The sequence below is a fragment of the Paroedura picta genome, chromosome 4 (assembly GCF_049243985.1).
Source record: "Paroedura picta isolate Pp20150507F chromosome 4, Ppicta_v3.0, whole genome shotgun sequence".
Classification (NCBI taxonomy): domain Eukaryota; kingdom Metazoa; phylum Chordata; class Lepidosauria; order Squamata; family Gekkonidae; genus Paroedura; species Paroedura picta.
In genome coordinates, this window is record NC_135372.1 from 8383367 (window position 1) to 8400490 (window position 17124).

The window sequence follows — 17124 nt, forward strand, 5'->3', positions numbered from 1 at the left end:
AAGGAGCTGCGGGGTGTGACCCCACTATGGCTGAAGAGTTTACCAAAAGGCAAAAGGCGGGAAGCTGCAAGGATGGGTCCCTGGGCTATGCTGTGGAGTTCGAACACAATCTACGTGCAGCGCTGGGCCTCGCCCTCCCTTTGCAAGGCACTCGAGGTAACGCATGCCCAGCCGTTGGAAGAAGCAGACCCCACCCTGCTCTCCATCCCAGCTGTTATTGGACTTGTCACCTCGGTGACTGTTCTCCCCCCTGCCCCCAGATATTATGACCTTCAAGATGACCCCTGTCCTGTTTGAAGACACTGAGGGCAGGCAATGTTTCCCCAACGAGGGGGAAAGAAACCAGCAGATTTCTCTGGGCAGCCCGGGGAGCAGAAACATTTGCCCCTGCCTGCTGTACAGTTCCTCAAAAGCCGCTCCCGTTTTGTACCGTTAACACCCAAACACCTTCCTAGCTGCAGTCAACGTCGGGTGGGAAGAGAACATACCTATGTAACAACAGTAGGATACGCAGAAGGGGCCGGTGGAGGCCGAGGCTGGGGTCGTCCTTCCCAGCGGAAGCTCCGGTGCTTCTTTAGAACTGCTACTTCTGCCTGAACTCCACGTGGGAATCTGCCCGACTCAGGGTCGCTAGCGTGAAACCGCAAAAGGTTTCTAAAGCTCAGGCCCGTTGCTAGCGGCTTCCTTAAGGATCCCAAAGGGGTGGTTGGGAGGAGGGCATCCTTGCTGAATGGGATCAGGAAGGGGGGGCTACGTGTGGAGGGGGGGGCGCTGTTGCAGAAGCAACGGTTACTCATGGCGCGATGGAATCCTTTTAATGGTTCAAGCACAGTCAAACAAGATCTACAGCAGGGGTAGTCAAACTGCGGCCCTCCAGATGTCCATGGACTACAATTCCCAGCAGCCCCCTGCCAGCGAACGCTGGCAGGGGGCTCCTGGGAATTGTAGTCCATGGACATCTGGAGGGCCGCAGTTTGACTACCCCTGATCTACAGTATGTCCGTTCCAAGGGGTCGGGGGGGGGGGTGTGTGAGAAAAAACACTCAAATTACCAAATTTTAAACTAAACAGCAACATAATATATTTTCATATATATTTATATATATAAAAAGTCAGGGCAACGTTGGCTTAGCCAAGCCTGCCACAGTGGTTAGGCCTTGTCGTCCTCGTCCTCTTTCTTGTCCTTCTTGCCGTCCCCTTCGCCCGCCGTGTCCTCGTCCACGTCCAGCCGCCTCTTCCGGCCGTGCGTGCCGGGCCTGCTCTTGGATGCCGGCAGGGGCTCCATGCCGAGCACTTTGTGGATCTGGCGGAAAGCCAGCAGCCGCAGGGCGTGCTGCGGGAGGAGAGGGAGACACCCGGTTAGGGTTTTGAAGGGCCGCCCGGCTCAAAGGCTTTTGGGGGAGGGTGGGGGAGAGAGGGTGGGGGAGAGAGGCAGCGGATTTCGGAAAGAAACGGATTTTGGAAAGAAAGTGATAATAATGAAAAACAGTTTACTATGTAGCCTTGGCCTTGCTGCTAAGGAGGAAAAAAGAAAACCCTAAAGAAGTTACAAACATTACAAGCAACATACTCAGAAATGCAATGTGCTCTATCCACGGCGCTCGCTCTTTCCTTCCTGTGTGGTCAAGTTGCAGCCGACTGACGGCAACCCTGTGGGCTTCAGAGGTGGATTGCCTCTGCCTAGCAACTTCAATCTGCCTTGGGGGTCTCCCATCCAAGTACCTACTCTGCTTAGCTGTTGAGAGGTGGCTTTCTTAAAAAATGAGTAGCAAGTCTCTGGTTAATGCCACTGGTTTGCCAGCCAAATTCAGCTGGGAGACTATGGAAACTAGAGTTCCCATCAACCCCAGCAGGATCTGGTGTCTGAATTTCTGGGATGAGCTCCAACAAGGTGCACGCTTGCTAAAGAGTCACGCCTGAGTGCCTGAGGTTCTTCTTCTCATTCCAGTTCACAGTTCATGGGCAGAAAGAGCAACAGGGCTGGGAAGGACCCAGTGAGCACACATACCTGTATTCATCTATGTGCTCTGAGTGTGACCTGAACATTTGTGATATGCAGGTTTGCAAATAAGCAGTTTGGGGTCCCACCTATCTAAGGAATCTAAGCAAGTGACCTCCAGGTTTGACTACTGCAACACGTTGTGTGCAGGGTGTTCCCCCTTGGGCCAGCTCAGGAAGCTCCAACTGGCCTGAAATGCAGGGACAAGGGTCTTAACAAAGTCAAGTCATACGCACATCCGTACGGACCTCTGCCAGCTGCACTGGATCCGGTTCACGGTTTGGATGCTGGCCTTTAAAGCCCTTCCCAGTCTGAGACTGCCACTCTCATTACACCCCTGGGAGGGCTTTGCGGTCCCAAAACGGGAACCTGGTAGCAGTCTCTGGCCCAAGGCAGGTGCACCGACTACCAATTGGGCCCTTTTCTGCCCTGGCTCCAGCCTGGTGGGACAGGCTTCTGTCTGAGATCCGGGCCCTGCAGGAGTTGTCTCCGTTCCCCAGGGCTTGTAAAGCAGAGCTGTTCCTTCAGGCCTTTGGTGGACATCAGGTGCTGGAATTCTGTTATCCCAGGGGTAGTCAAACTGCGGCCCTCCAGATGTCCATGGACTACAATTCCCATGAGTCCCATGTAGTCCATGGACATCTGGAGGGCCGCAGTTTGACTACCCCTGTGTTATCCGACCCCGGCTGACCCCTGTTCTTCTGCTTTTGTCCTCAGGGGCTAGTCCCATGGACTTGGAGCCGTCTCTAAAAACGGAATGTTGGAATAAGGTCTTAAATGTTTTACACTCTTAACTAGTTGACCGATTGTGGGTGTTCACTTGGAAACTGCACCTTGGATGTTTTAATTTGATGATTTTGGTGACACACTCACAGCCCGTCTGTCGGGAGGGGCAGTGTATAAACTCAGTAAATAAATAAATAAACAGTAGTCTAACACCAGTTCACCCATTGTTGGGTTTTCTGGTCAACAGCAGAACGAAGTAGATTTACAACTATCCCCAAGTAAAACAGCTGCAGAAAGCTACCCAAGGAAGAGAAGGGTTCTACATTTCAGCCTTCCTGGCCAGAATGGCCTGTCATGGCTGGGAACAGAACACCCAGCACTGCCCAGAGCAATGGGGGTGGGGGGTGGGAGGAGGCCAAACCACCTGGGAGGGAGGGAGGGAGAGACCAAGAAATCTCTTGCCTGTATTGTAATGATTTGGGGGAAGATCCCCCCCATACTTCTGCACACAAAAATGTCTCTGAAATGCATCAAGGGATAACCTGCTCACAGACAACATGGTTTAATGGACAGCAACTGACCACAGTTACCCAGACTTAGAATATGAAGGTGTGAAGACTATACAGGGGATGAATGATAATTAACCCCTGAAGGGAAGAGCTGCCTAGCAGGGATTCTGAGCTACTGGGAATTGTGGGGATTTGCAGAGGAAAAGGAAACCGGAGGCTGTGTCAAGAGGGTGTTTTTATTTCTGACCGAAGCAGCTTTAAAATGGAGCTACAGGCCTTGGCGGGAGGCAGGAACTGATTGTGAGAGATGGCGGATTCAGCTGGCTGAGAACCCAGAAGACCACCGCCCGTCACTGGAGACCTTTCTGGGGTCAGTGGACCAAGTGTGTCAGACTCGCTGTACAGCTGGTCTTTGGAGGCATGATGGATCTTTTGTTCCCCCAGGCATATGGTTGAGGCCAGAGCGGGACCTGGCATTGTCAGCTGAGGATCTCTAGCTGAAATCAACTGAGTTCCTCGCTCCCAGATAGCAACAGGCCCATGTTGAGCGGAGAGGGGAGAGGGTATGTATTTTATTGTCCGCCATCTTGATATGATGTCATTGTTCTAATTTGTTTAATGGGTGATTTTAGGGGATTTTATTGTTCGCATGGATTTTGTAAACCGCCACAAGACATTTGAGAGTGGCAGTATATAAAAAATATAAATAATTAATTGATGGAGATGGCAGAACCACAGCAAAACCCACCTGGCTGCTGGCCGTGACGTCCTCCCGCGCCTGCTGGCTCATGCTCTGCAAGACGTCCGTCGCCTCCTTCTCGCAGGGGTCTTGGAGCCCGGGGCCATCTGAAGGCAAGGAGGAATGGCAGCACCAATTACATGACCCAAACGGGAGGGACCGAGGGGAGGTAAAGGCGTGTTTTGGCAGCTGGAGGCCACTCCCACCCTGCAAGGAACAGTCCTGTGGCTTGCTTACTTGGTTCATTTACTTTTGGCACAACCATTGCCCCCCTCCCCCCTCCCCCCCCCAGAACACCCTCAATAAATGACAGACAATTGTCCTCTGGCTTCTCCCTGCTGTGTGCAACCAACACAAGCTTCGTTACTGGGCACTGCCCGCAGGTCCCCTGCCCTGGCCCCAGCTCAAGCAGCTTGGCCCTTCAAACCAGGAAGGGAGAAATCTGTCTGAAATCGAAGAAGGTGGGGTTAGAGCAGGAAGGATGTACTCAAAAGCTTTTCCCAGAGGAGCAGCAGTAACAGAGGCAGCCGTCGGCACATATTTGGGCCGAGGGATCAAAGGACTGCACACCCAGCCCCTGCTGGCAGGTATGCGGCTGGCACGCTACCAGAGCGCATGGAGCGGCTCATGAACGTTGCGCCAGTTTAATGGGATGCACAGCTCATGCCAAAACTGCTGGGAGGGGTCCTTTGGTCTCGCCTGCTCATGTTTTGAAGTGGGAAAGGGAGCTGAAGGAGGAGGGGGGCTTTGAGCTGGATCCAGCCTAAGTTTCCCAGGGCCAAATGGAACTTTCCTGCTTCCCTCCACTCCAGCAGCCTGCTGCTCTCCATGAAATGCTGGTCCAGGGGGTGAATGGGACTGAGAGGAAGGGGGAAGCTGCCAATTTTATCTGGCGCCCACCCAGAGTACCATTTTGCCCCCCTCCTCAAAAAAAACAAGATGTTTTCTTTAGGAATCACTTGGACCGTTTATGCACTGGAGGTTTCATGCCGGGCTGCAGGCTGGAGTTTTAGTCGTGGCAGGTTGCCCCACCTCTTCCTGTACCCACATGGGGGAGCATTTGGCCCAGTGTGCCTCATCCGCAGTTGCTGAGGCAGTGAAGTTCCCAGTGCATAAACGGTCTTGGACAGCACCTTCTGGGAACAGGAGGAGTAAGTGGCTTATAACAATAATTATTATCATTATTATTATTTGCTACCGGCCACTCCCACGCAGGCTCGTGGCGGGTTTGTTCAGTTAAAAACCCCTATTAAAACCCCATTAAAATGGACAGAAAAATACAGATACACTAGAACAACATCCCAGCAACATGGCAGAGAGTTCCCCGCCCATCCCCATCCCCAACCCCTGCCTCTAGAGGGAGGAGGAAGGAGAGACAAGGTAACCAAAGTTGCAGCTTGACACCAGGCGGATGGGGAATGAAAGCAGGGGCTAAAATTCAGGCTTCTGGATCCCAAGCAGTGGCAAGATTCACAAGCCCAACAGCAAACGCTGCTGCCACCCTTGCGTCGGACTGACCTGACAGCAGCATCCCGGCCGCGATGCACTCGAGGACTCGCCGTATAGCCTCTCCAGGACCCAGCGGCCCCGTGGCGCTGCTCAGGGCCCTTTCGACCAGGAGCTCCATGGCCTGGGGGAGGGGGGGAAGGGGGAGATTGAAGACATTTAGAGGAGATGATGATATTTTGGAAAGCGAGAGAATGCCTGTTCCCATTCATGCTCCGGTGAGCTCTGGGGTAGAAGCAGACTTAGAATCACAGAATCATAGAGTTGGAAGGGGCCATACAGGCCATCTAGTCCAATCCCCTGCTCAACGCAGGATTAGCCCTAAGCATCCTAAAGCATCCAAGAAAAGTGCGTATCCAACCTTTGCTTGAAGACTTCCAGTGAGGGGGCGCTCACCACCTCCTTAGGCAGCCTATTCCACTGCTGAACTGCTCTGACTGTGAAAAATCTTTACCTCATATCTAGCTTATATCGTTGTAGTTTAAACCCATTACTGCCTGTCCTTTCCTCTGCAGCCAATGGGAACAGCATCCTGCCCTCCTCCAAGTGACAACCTTTCAAATACTTAAAGAGGGCTATCATGTCCCCTCTCAACCTCCTTTTCTCCAAGCTGAACATTCCCAAGTCCCTCAACCTATCTTCATAGGGCTTGGTCCCTTGGCCCCAGATCATCCTCGTTACTCTCCTCTGTACCCTTTCAATTTTATCTACGTCCTTCTTGAAGTGAGGCCTCCAGAACTGCACACAGTACTCCAGGTGTGGTCTGACCAGTGCCGTATACAATGGGACTATGACATCTTGTGATTTTGATGTGATGCCCCTGTTGATACAGCCCAAAATGGCATTTGCCTTTTTGAAAGCACAACAGCGACTTGGCAGGGGCAAGGAATGCCACCCCCTTGTTCACGGGCACGATCGAGTGAGAAGCAGCAAAAAAGAAAGGGAAAAACAAAACCCGACCAGAAAATCAGGTGAGGACAAAAGAGGCTGAGGGACAAAAATGTATAAAAGTATATTAAATAAAGAATTTCTTTCACAGCACTCTAGGCAATTCAAAAATATTTTTAAAACCGTAAAGAGGGAACACTTCTTTTCCCTATCAGTCCAACACAGCCTTCCACAAATTCTTTACCATTGAGAACCCCCTGGAACGTTCTCCAGACTTTGAGAAACCCTAGAAGCAGTGTGATCTTGCAGAACAGGGTTGGGCAGCAGAGCTGTGGACACGCCCACCAAGGATGATGCAGCCTTTCCAAGACATCCGGATGGCCTCTGACACCACTGGAAGTAAGTCACTGGAGCCCCCTTTCCCTGTGGCTCTTCAGGCCTAGTCACCCCCCCCCCCCCCCGCCAACGGAAATGGTAAATTATCGATTGATTGGCTGACTCCAATCTGGCTTCTGTGCCCTCTTCCCTGAAGGAGCATGGCAACACATTCGGGGGCCCTCAAAGCCTGGAAAACATTTCAGAGGTTGAAAAAGGCTGGTTTAGAGAACGACACAGATGAAGAGCAGTTACTTCCATCCTCGAGAAAGTGGCAGGAGAACTGCTATAGAAGCAAAGGGCTTCCTAGCTGTTTTACAGCAGCTTCCTTAAGGTTGCGCCCCACAAGCTCTCTGGGAAATCTAGCCTGAGACCGCCTCCTTACCCAATCAGGAAGAGCGCCCCATGTTGGCACGCGCTGGCACAGGTCCCGCAATACCCGGATGATGATCACACACGACTGCAGGCCATTTGCTCGCGCCTTGGAGGACAAAAGAGCACAGGCTAGTCAATCTACTGTCAGAGCCGACAGTGGGATGTTTGTGTCTGTGTGTGTGTGTGTGTGTGGGGGGGTACTTTGGGTACCCAAAGAGTGTGCCATGAGAAATCAATCTGATGTCTGTGGGAACCCAGGATCACCACCTTCTGCAGAGCCAGCCCGCAGCATCTTTGCAGGGGTTCCCGCTCTGGGTTTATCCTCCCTCCACGCCTATGCGGTTCCACTGGTCTGATGTAATTGTCAGAACGAAAATTCTGTGCAAGGCCCCTCCAGAGCCAATCTTGCATGGACCTGGCCTTCCCTCTTTATCAACAAAAGGGGAACGAGATTCACACGAGGGACCTGCCCTCTGCTGGACAGGAAATCCAGGGAACTAACTATTCACCTCGTCCATCTAGGACATCGGTTCTCAACCACTCTGTCACGGCGACCCCAACTGCAACAGCAGCGGGGTTGCCAGGGGCAGCATGCGTGCGCGCACCCAAATGCGTGTGCACATGCACGACAGTCAAAAGCGGCGTGGAGGCGGGCATTGCTGCTATGGCTCCTCCTCCGCCTGCCGCCCACTGCCCACTGCCGCCACCCACCGCTACTTTTCTACCACTCTTCTACCGTCGGAGCAGCTGCAGGGGGGCGGCCAGCAGGTGGGCAGCGAGGACAGGGTGGGTAAGGGAGGGGCCACAGAGCCCAGAAGAGCCTCTGGAGAGGCTGGACCGAGGGTGAGACTTGGCGACAGCAGGACAGCGCTCAGGGGGCAGACAGCTGCACGGCACAGCAGGGCAGGGCTCAGGGGGACGCCCATGACAGCGATGCTGGCCCAGCAGCACCACTCCCCACCACCTCCCGCTGCCGCTGCGGCCACCGATCTGGCAACCCCAGGGAGGGGTCCAGGCGACCCCTAATGGGGTCGGGACCCCACAGTTGAGAACCACTGATCTAGGAGAAGCGTTCGTTCTACCTGAAACCATTTAGCGTGGCGAAGAGCAGCCAGTGACTCCAGGCATTTCTGCTTATCCAAAAAATCAGATGAGTCAACTGCAGGTTCTGGTGACGCCTCTAAAGGATGCAAAGACAAAAAACTGGGGGGAGAAACAGAATACAATACACAAACCCCTGCGCGGACAATGGCTTCACAGGCCGGGCGGAAAGTTCAAGTCCAGGCTGAAGTGGGTTGCATGCTCAACTACGGCTTAATCGGTCCTCGGTTAGTCACGATACCTGGAAGCAGACAGCTCAACCAGCTGGGGGTGGGAACCATCAATCAACACCAAGCCCAGATTTCAAAGTAAGGCTTATGGATCATTCTTTATCAAACTTGGGGTTTGGTCGACTAGCATGGAGTCCCACAAACCGACCTCCAGTTGAAGAGCTAAGAAACAGCAGAGGTTGCCTTCTGTGGACGGTGAGCCCAACTACACTCCCCTGGTGGACAGTGGCTCTTCAAGAGCTCATCCATTGTGGGACCCTGGTTGAGAGCAGGGGCCTCTAATCTGGAAAAACTGGGTTGGATTCCCCACTCCTCCTCCACCTGCAGCCCGCTGGGTGTCCTTGGGCCAGTCCCAGTCCCCTCAGAGGTCTCTCAGCCCCACCCACCTCACAGAGGTATTCGATTGTAGGGAGGGGAAGGGAAAGGTGAGTCTTGACCAGCCACTCACCTGAGTCGGCAGGGTCCACGGCGGGAGCCTCTTCTCTCATCAGGGGAGAGGTGAGCGACACCGTCACTTGCATTTTGGGCTCCTTGGATGAGGCAATGACAACAGCGGCTTCCTTCGCGCTGGAGACGACGTCGTAGCTGTCTTTGGTCACCTTCTGGGAAACAACACGGGACAGCAAAGGCCGTTGACCACTGAGCACTGTCTGGCTGCCCGTGCCCCCCGCCCTCGGCTCTCCCCTCTCTAAAGTGACCTCCCTTCTGACTTTGGGGCCCCAGATTCAGAAACACGGATTCTCTCTCAGGACCCAGCTGATCTTTCTAACGGGGTATAAAAACCAAGCAGGGTATAAAAACCTACTCTTCTTAAACTTTTCATGTTTCACCCTGTTATGGAAAGTAGTTTTAACCTTTTTACTGAGGTGCGCTGTTACATGTCGGTGTTAATGTGGTAATGTTAAGGCCTGCAGCGACAACAAAAACATGAACTAAACTACTATCAGCAAGTCACTCCCTGGTTGAAATTTCTACTTTGCCTGCCATCACCTCTCCACCACCACCGAGAAACGCTCCTTATCTTGGCCTTCAGAGCCCTCCTTGGGTGTTTTTCTTCTTCTTCTTCTTTTTTCTTTTGGTGGGGGGGGGGGGTTCTTACTTTTTAAACTGATGTTTCATTACTGCTTTTAAAAGTCGTAAGAGTTGGCACTCTTCCTGGTTGGAGGCTTTGAACCCCAGTAATTTTTGTTACATTATAGGCTGACCCAGAGGACTGCAAGTGACGAGGCGTGAGAGAGAAATATACACATTTTTTAAAAACCCTGCTACCTGTAGAGCAGGGGTAGTCAAACTGCGGCCCTCCAGATGTCCATGGACCACAATTCCCAGAAGCCCCTGCCAGCAAATGCTGGCAGGGGCTTCTGGGAATTGTGGTCCATGGACATCTGGAGGGCCAGAGTTTGATTACCCCTGCTGTAGACATTTAGAGGTCTTCTGCTAAGCCTCCGCTCACTCTCCCCAGCTGCCCCTCTGTGCCAGGAATTCCCTCCCTGCCCACCTCTCTGGTGCTGCCTCTCTTACTGACATCCCTCCTCAAAACCTTGGTGCATCCTCCCCCTCTCGAATCTGCATGACTAACTGCAACCAAGACGGCTCAAGGACACTTGCTCACTGGCTTCCCAAGTTACCTTCCTCTGGTCTCTTTTGCGGGGCCAACTGCAGAACAGGAGATAGGGCTCCTGTTTGTCCGCTCATGAAACCCTATTCACAGACGCTGATGGAGCTTTGCACGGATTCACCTGGGAAGAGTTACACCACAGACCTTACCCCCAGCTGTTCGGGCAGCTGCTCAGCGATGCTCTGGAGGAGAGTCAGAGTTGGCTTCTGGGCGGACAGCAGGATGAGGTGGACGTTCCTGTCCCCACGGAGGAGCAGCCCTTTGGCCAAGATGCCCACTCTCATGACCCCTTTCAGTACCCGGGGCTGGCCTTCGGTCTTTCTGTAGAAGGAGGAGGAGGAGGAGAAGGAGGAGACGAATTGGTTCTTATATGCTGCTTTTCTCTACCCGAAGGAGGCTCAAAGCAGCTTACAGTCACCTTCCCTTTCCCCACAACAGACACCCTGTGAGGTTGGTGAGGCTGAGAGAGCCCCGATATCACTGCTCGGTCAGAACAACTTTATCAGTGCTGAGGCGAGCCCAAGGTCACCCAGCTGGCTGCATGTGGGGGAGCGCAGAATCGAACCCGGCATGCCTGATTAGAAGTCCGCACTCCTAACCACTGCACCAAACTGTGAGATGAACACACAAATGCAAGGGACTGCCTTGTGCTGAATCCAACCAGGGGTCCATCAAAACCCCTCTGGTCTACTCAGACCAGCAAAGAATCAGAGTAACAAAGTGTTGGACAAGACCACTCAGCCCAGCCCCCCACCTTCCAGGGGGCTTAAATATCACACACTCCGGACAGGTGCTCGCCCAATCTCCTAAAAACACCCAAGGAATGAGATTCCACCGCTTTCTCAGGCAGCCTATGCCATCTACGAACAGCCCTCGCTGTCAGAAACCGCTTTCTAACATTTAAGTGGAACCTCCTTCTCCTGGAGAGGTCTTGCACACCTCCTACTGCCAGGTCCTTCAACTGGAGGCGCTGGGGCTTGAACCTGGGCCTTCCTGCATGCCAAGGCCGTGCTCCCCACTGAGCTGTGGCCCCTCATTAGGGGGCTGATGAGGTCGGACTACACAGCATGGGTGATTTAAAAAGTATTGGCAGGACCCCCAAGGAGCTTATGGATTTTCTGGCTTCAGGTCCCTGGCCCCAGAGAAGTACACTTGGCCCCAATCAGATCCAGGGCTTTTTCGGCTCTGGCTGCTGCTTTCCAGAATGAGCTGCTGAAGGAGATATCAAGGCCCTGATGGGCCTGCAAGACAGAGCTCTTTTGCCAAGCCTATGGCTGATACCAGTGGGAATTTTTTTTTTAATTTGAAAACTGGCTTGTGGCAGGTCACGCAAAAGAAAATCCACACAATAAAATCCAATAAAAGCCCATTAAAACCCAATTACTACAATATGCACAGTCTCGACAGATGTCAAAAAACAACCCATGGCCCTCCTTAAAACAAGAAGGCTCTTGTAAGGGCAGCATGGGGCTGGGGGGGGGGGGGAGATGTTTGACACCAGGTGTTCAGGTGCCAAGGCCAAAGGGGACCACCTGCCCTAGCACTGGCCCCACCTTAAACCTGGCAGAAGAGCTCCGTTTTGCAGGCCCTACAGAATGCGGAAAGCTCTCCGAGGGCCTGCAACATCTGATCACCCCCTCTATGGGGCCTGTGCTTTTAAACTGCTCGATGTTTAAACTGTTTGAGGTTTTATTCTGTGCTCTCACTGCGTATTTATGCATCTTGATGTTATACCAAAGTGTACCGCCCCGAGATGACTTCATCATGAGGCGCGGTATAAAAACTTTAAAATAAATGCATAAATATGACTGAGTGACACTCCACTTGCTCGAGCCCCAACCAGCTGCGTTTGGGATGCTAAATGCAGACTCTGTCCTTGTTCTCTCTTGCCTAAGGAGAGACCTTCAAGAACCACCTGGAGCTTCTCAGGACAACCTGAGGACAAGCGGATTCCCAACAACCCAAGTAATGTCCTCCACCTCTGAAAGCCTTGGGGCAGAGGGGGGAGATGAGCTGATTCCACCAGAAACCCAACAGGAGACCTCAGGCTGATTTCCTTCTCTCTGCCTCACCTCCCTTGTGGGTTTCTTGCGAGGATGAAACAGGGGTGAGGGCAGAACTGCCCTTGGGAGAAGAGAGGGACAAAAGGGTGTGATTCTGATGGACAGAGCATTACCCCGGCTCTTTACTCCCTTCCTCTTTCCCCGATTCCCGGTCCGTCAGCCAGTCGGAGACGAGCCTCAGGGCGCGCTCGGAGTGTGACACCACCGTCTGAATGGCCTGCAGCTCCTCCTCCGTGGGGTAGATGCTGGAGTGCTTCGTCATGATGTGCCGGTCATCCGAAGAGTCCGGCCGCCGGGTGGGCTGCGGGAGATAAAATGGCACGCTTTAACTAGCAATCTGGAAGGAGGGAGAGAGAAAAAACACACACGCAAATGACAGGTTTCAAACACGGCAAGGGGATGGGTTAATATTTGGGGCGGTGGAGGGAAAGGAGGGAGAGAAAACTCATTAGAGACAGGGGAAGTGTGTAGATGGAATGCCCCCTTGGCATGGAATGCCCCCTTCTTGCTAGAGAAAGCCAACCCACCTCTCCAGCTTAAGCCCTTGAAATGTACTGAAGCCCCGAGTTCTCCAAGCTTGCTTTCTCTCTCCCCCTCTCTAAATAAGGCTAACGCTCCACAGGAACTCTACAAATCTTTTGTCAGTCAATGGATTTCATGTCTAGCCCAAAAAAGCAGGGGCTCCATGCACAACCTGGGCACTAGAGAAAAGATCCTGAACTTTCATGCGGCCCCCACATGCCCAAAGAACACCCCTCTGCATCAACCCAATATGTGCTGGCTTTTACAAAAACTCAAGCCAAACTCAGTTCTGCGCAAAGCAGGATCCTTCGAGTGGGCAGCTTTGGGGAAGTTGCGTGCCCAATTTATGCACCTAGCTACCTCCTCCCTCTGCAGGGTCCAGCAACACATGCTGGCCATGTGGGCATCGAGGAGTCGTTTTGCTCAGTGCAGGGCTGTGGGGGAAGCTCACCGCTGCCTCCGGCCTCTGTCAGAGCTTTTGCCAGAATAGCCGGCACATCCAGAACCCAGTCACTACACAAGACAAAGGAAAAACCTATTCCTCCTGTGACCGCCTTTCTCAGGAAAAGTCAGAGTGTGACCTTGAGCAGGTGGGTAGGGAAAGGGAACACAACAAAGAACCTGGGCAGTCAGAACTAAGAAGACACCCAAATCCCACAATGAGAGCACTCACCAAGAGAGGGGGCACCGGCACACCGGGCCGCCCCATGAGGGGCGGGGGGCGCCAGTCTGCAGCCAGGCGCCGTCGCTGCTGCTCCTCCCAGTACAGCTGCTCTTCTTCCACTCTCCGCCAGTACATCTCCTCCTCGTAGCGCCTGGAGGAGACGCGGTTGGGAAAAAGGCAAGCAGAAACCGCGTGAGAGCAGCTCTGCGATGGAGAAAGCTGTCCCCTACACTCGACGCAGGATCTGGGAGAGTTTTTCCCATGGGGGAGAACGAGAGCTGCGGGGGGAGAGGGGTGGGGGGTGGAGAGAACACCCGAATGGGACTACTACCATGGACTTTCCCCCCTTCGTCCCCACACAGAGCAAAAGGCTGCGGCATGAAGGGAGAATGACAGAAACACAAACCCTTTCAATAATAATAACCGTGGGGGGGGGGGGGCCTTGTCTGTTGGGACAACGCTCTGCTATCCTTCCTTAGCCACAGGTGGGTGTGACATCTAACTCAGGCTGGGCTGCCCAGCTCGGATGTTGAAAAGCAGCCCAGACCGGCAGCATCCTGTTCCCCCCCCCCTCCACCGTGTTTCCAGGAGTTCATCTGCAGGGGTAAGGCGATGACTCGCCTCATCTCTAGGTGCCAGCGCTGCTCTTCCTCCCGGCGCCTCTTCACCAGGGCTTTCAGCTGCTGCTTCTTCAGCAGCTTCTCCTCGTGCAGCTTCCGGAGACGGTTGCTGGGCTTGATCTCCACGGGGAGGTCGGGATTGACCTTCTTCTGCAAGGCAGTTACCAAGGCACAAAGTGTGAAGAAAAGAGATTCCGCCTGCAGAGCAACTGTTGCTAAGGGACACCTGGGAAAAGGTGTTAGTGCACGCTCGCGCGTGTGTGCATGCAGGGGGTGGGGGAGTTGGATGGGTTCAAGCACACTTGCTGATCACCTGACATTTCTAGCCAATTGGTCTGGTGCAGTCTAAACAATTGCTGGTGAACTAGTTTCTGCACTCTGATGGCCTTGCCCTAGTTGCGAGCCAGCGTGGCGTCATGGTCCAACTCAGGTTTATTTATAATACGGCTCCAGGCCAGTTATGAACACAGCTGACACGGTGTGGGGGTTAAGAGCAGCGACCTCTACTCCGGAGGACTGGGTCTGATTCCCCACTCTTCCTCCGCATGCGGCTGGCTGGGTGACCTTGGGCCAGCCACAGATCTCAGAGCTGCTCTTTCAGAGCAGTTCTCTTAAAGCTCTCTCAGCCCCACCTACCTCACAGGGTGTCTGTTGTGGGGAGAGGAAGGGAAAGGTGTTTGTAAGCTGCCTTGGGACTCCTTCCTGTAGTGAGAAGCAGAGTTCCTTTTCTCATAATGGGAGGGGGAGAAATTCTCTGCATTTATCTCAGAAACTTTATCTGCTGCCTCTCCAGAGGCCGGATTGGAGTGGCTTGCAAAACTGACAAGCAACCCAGCAACAAAATGATAAGAATGACAAACCACATTGTCTATACTGAAAACAAGCCAAGAACCTACCCAGGGTGAATAAAAAGAGCAAGAAAAGATGCATAGCGGCTTGAAATTGGGCCCACAAGACTAACCCTCTAGTCCAGGGATGGCCAAACTGTGGCCCTCCAGATGCCCATGGACTACAATTCCCATGAGCCATGGACATCTGGAGACCCAAAGTTTGGCCAACAGTACTTTAGTCAGTTCTCTTAGGGCTGTTCCACAGGAGGAGCACTTCACTTTGGACTCTCTCAGCCCCACCTCCCTCACAGAGTGTCCGTTGTGGGAAGAGGAAGACAGTGCAAAGCGGGGCATTCAAAAATCCCCTCCGACAGCATTGCTTTGAACCCTCCAACTGGAAGCACTTGTTAAAAATAACACTTTTATTAAAGGCTCCTCAATTAATCAGGGGTGTCTTTTTGGAAAGGGGAAATGGAGCACTGCAGTCCTGCTGACCTTGCTGACCTCTCTTGAGGCCATGGCTCCTGTCACCCCTTAGAAAGATATTGGGGAACGGATATGAACACATGGAGCTGCCTTCTGCTGTATCACAGCCAGTAGTGTCTGTTCAGACTGGCACAGCAGCTCTCCTGGGTCTGACTGCCAGACCCTTTTCACTGGAGAGGCCAGGGACTGAACCGGTGACCTTCTGCAGGCAGAGCCGATGCTCCGCCACCAAGCCATAGCACTGCAGTAGGATTAGGAACAACTGATGTCCACACTCTCCCTTGTAACATCTACACTATGGTATACACCAGGGGTAGTCAAACTGCGGCCCTCCAGAGGTCCATCGACTACAATTCCCAGGAGCCCCTGCCAGCGAATGCTGGCAGGGGCTTCTGGGAATTGTAGTCCATGGACCTCTGGAGGGCCGCAGTTTGACTACCCCTGGTATACACAAAGATAATGTGGGAGACGCTACTAGTAAGGATGCAGGGGCAAAACCGCTGTCTATTTTATGACGTTTTGACTGCACATCTACCTACACCGGCTGGGATGCAACTTAACATCTTGCCCTCAGCCGGAAACTTGGTGTGATTCGGGATGCCTCCCCTGCAATGGAGGCTCAGGTCACAGAAGTAGCCCACAGGGTGTTTTCCCATCTGTGCCAGGTGAGGCTACTTGGTGTAGTGGTTAGGAGGGCAGGCTTCTAATCCAGCGAGCCAGGTTCGATTCCCCACGCCTCCCCCACATGCAGCCAGTTGGGTGGCCTTGAGCTCGCCCCAGCACTGAGAAAACTGCTCTGACCAAGCAGTGATATCAGGGCTCTCTCCTTCAGGCAGAGAAAAGCAGCATGTAAGAACCATGTCTTCTTCTTCTATTAGCACCCTATCCATCCTCGTATTGCTTGGCCACAGTCATCCATGCAACAGTCATCTCCAGGTGGACTTCTGAAACACGCTCTATATGGGCCTGCCATTGTTCCTGACCTAAAATTGCAGCTGGTGCAGAATGCAGCTGCTAGGGTCCTCACAGGAACATCTATCCAGCCGGTGCTGAGGCAGCTGCACCGGTTGCCAATTGCAGCCCAGATCAGGTTCAGGGTTTTGGTGTTAACCTTTAAGGCCATCCACGGTCTGGGCCCCACATATCTGTGGGACCGCCTGTCTCCTTATGCCTCCTGCAGGGCTCTGAGGGGGCAAATCTGTTGGACATCCCTGGCCTGAGGGAGGTACGCCTGGCCTCAATGAGGGCCAGAGCCATTTTGTTCCTGGTGAAATGAGCTCCCGGGAGAGCTGAGGGCCCTATAAAACGGAGCTCTTTCACCAGGTCTTTGGTTGAGGCCATGGTGGGTAAGATCTGGCCTTCCCTGTGCTAGCAGGATCATCACTCCACCCAGGGTGTGGTCCCTTTGAGGCAAAGGTGTGAAGTCTGTGAGCGGGGAAGGGCTGTTGCCATCTGAGGTGGGTTTTAATGGGGTTTTATGATTGATTTGGGGGTTACTATTGTTACCCACTGCAAGCCACTATGTCAGAGTGGCGGGTTATAAATTGAAATACAAATAAATAAATGTTAACATGATGTACGCCATCCCAGGATGGGTGGGATAAGAGGGGTGATCCTTGTTTGGTGTAGTGGTTAGGAGTGTGGATTTCTAATCTGGCGAGCCGGATTTGATTCCCCGCTCCCCCACATGCAGCCAGCTGGGTGACCTTGGGCTCACTACAGGACTGATAAGGCTGTTCTGACGGAGCAGTGATATCAGGCTTTGAGCCTCCTTCAGGTAGAGAAAAGTGGCATATAAGAACCAACTCCTCCTCCTCCCCCTCTTCTTCTTCAAGACTGGAGGGCACTGCCAGCAGCAGCTGTGCAGTGCCAC

The 17124-nt window shown here is 53.2% G+C and overlaps 1 protein-coding gene across 5 annotated transcripts in view; it reads right to left on the minus strand.

Annotated features, from left to right (window-relative positions):
• Positions 1-1056: 1056 nt before the first annotated feature.
• The window catches only part of LOC143834845 (zinc finger RNA-binding protein 2-like), a 41294-nt gene continuing 25226 nt past the window's right edge, over positions 1057-17124 (minus strand). For 4 of the 5 annotated variants that reach the window (XM_077331699.1, XM_077331700.1, XM_077331696.1 and 1 more), the window contains 10 exons: positions 13937-14085; positions 13325-13466; positions 12243-12430; positions 10216-10387; positions 8897-9050; positions 8200-8297; positions 7128-7223; positions 5492-5603; positions 3983-4080; positions 1057-1333 (listed from right to left, as the gene is read on the minus strand). In XM_077331699.1, the coding sequence (XP_077187814.1) occupies positions 1151-1333; positions 3983-4080; positions 5492-5603; positions 7128-7223; positions 8200-8297; positions 8897-9050; positions 10216-10387; positions 12243-12430; positions 13325-13466; positions 13937-14085 (1392 nt within the window). In that variant the 3' untranslated portion in view covers positions 1057-1150. Of the gene's footprint in view, positions 1334-3982; positions 4181-5491; positions 5604-7127; positions 7224-8199; positions 8298-8896; positions 9051-10215; positions 10388-12242; positions 12431-13324; positions 13467-13936; positions 14086-17124 lie in introns of those variants that run through there. The other variant, XM_077331698.1, reaches the window with a different exon arrangement.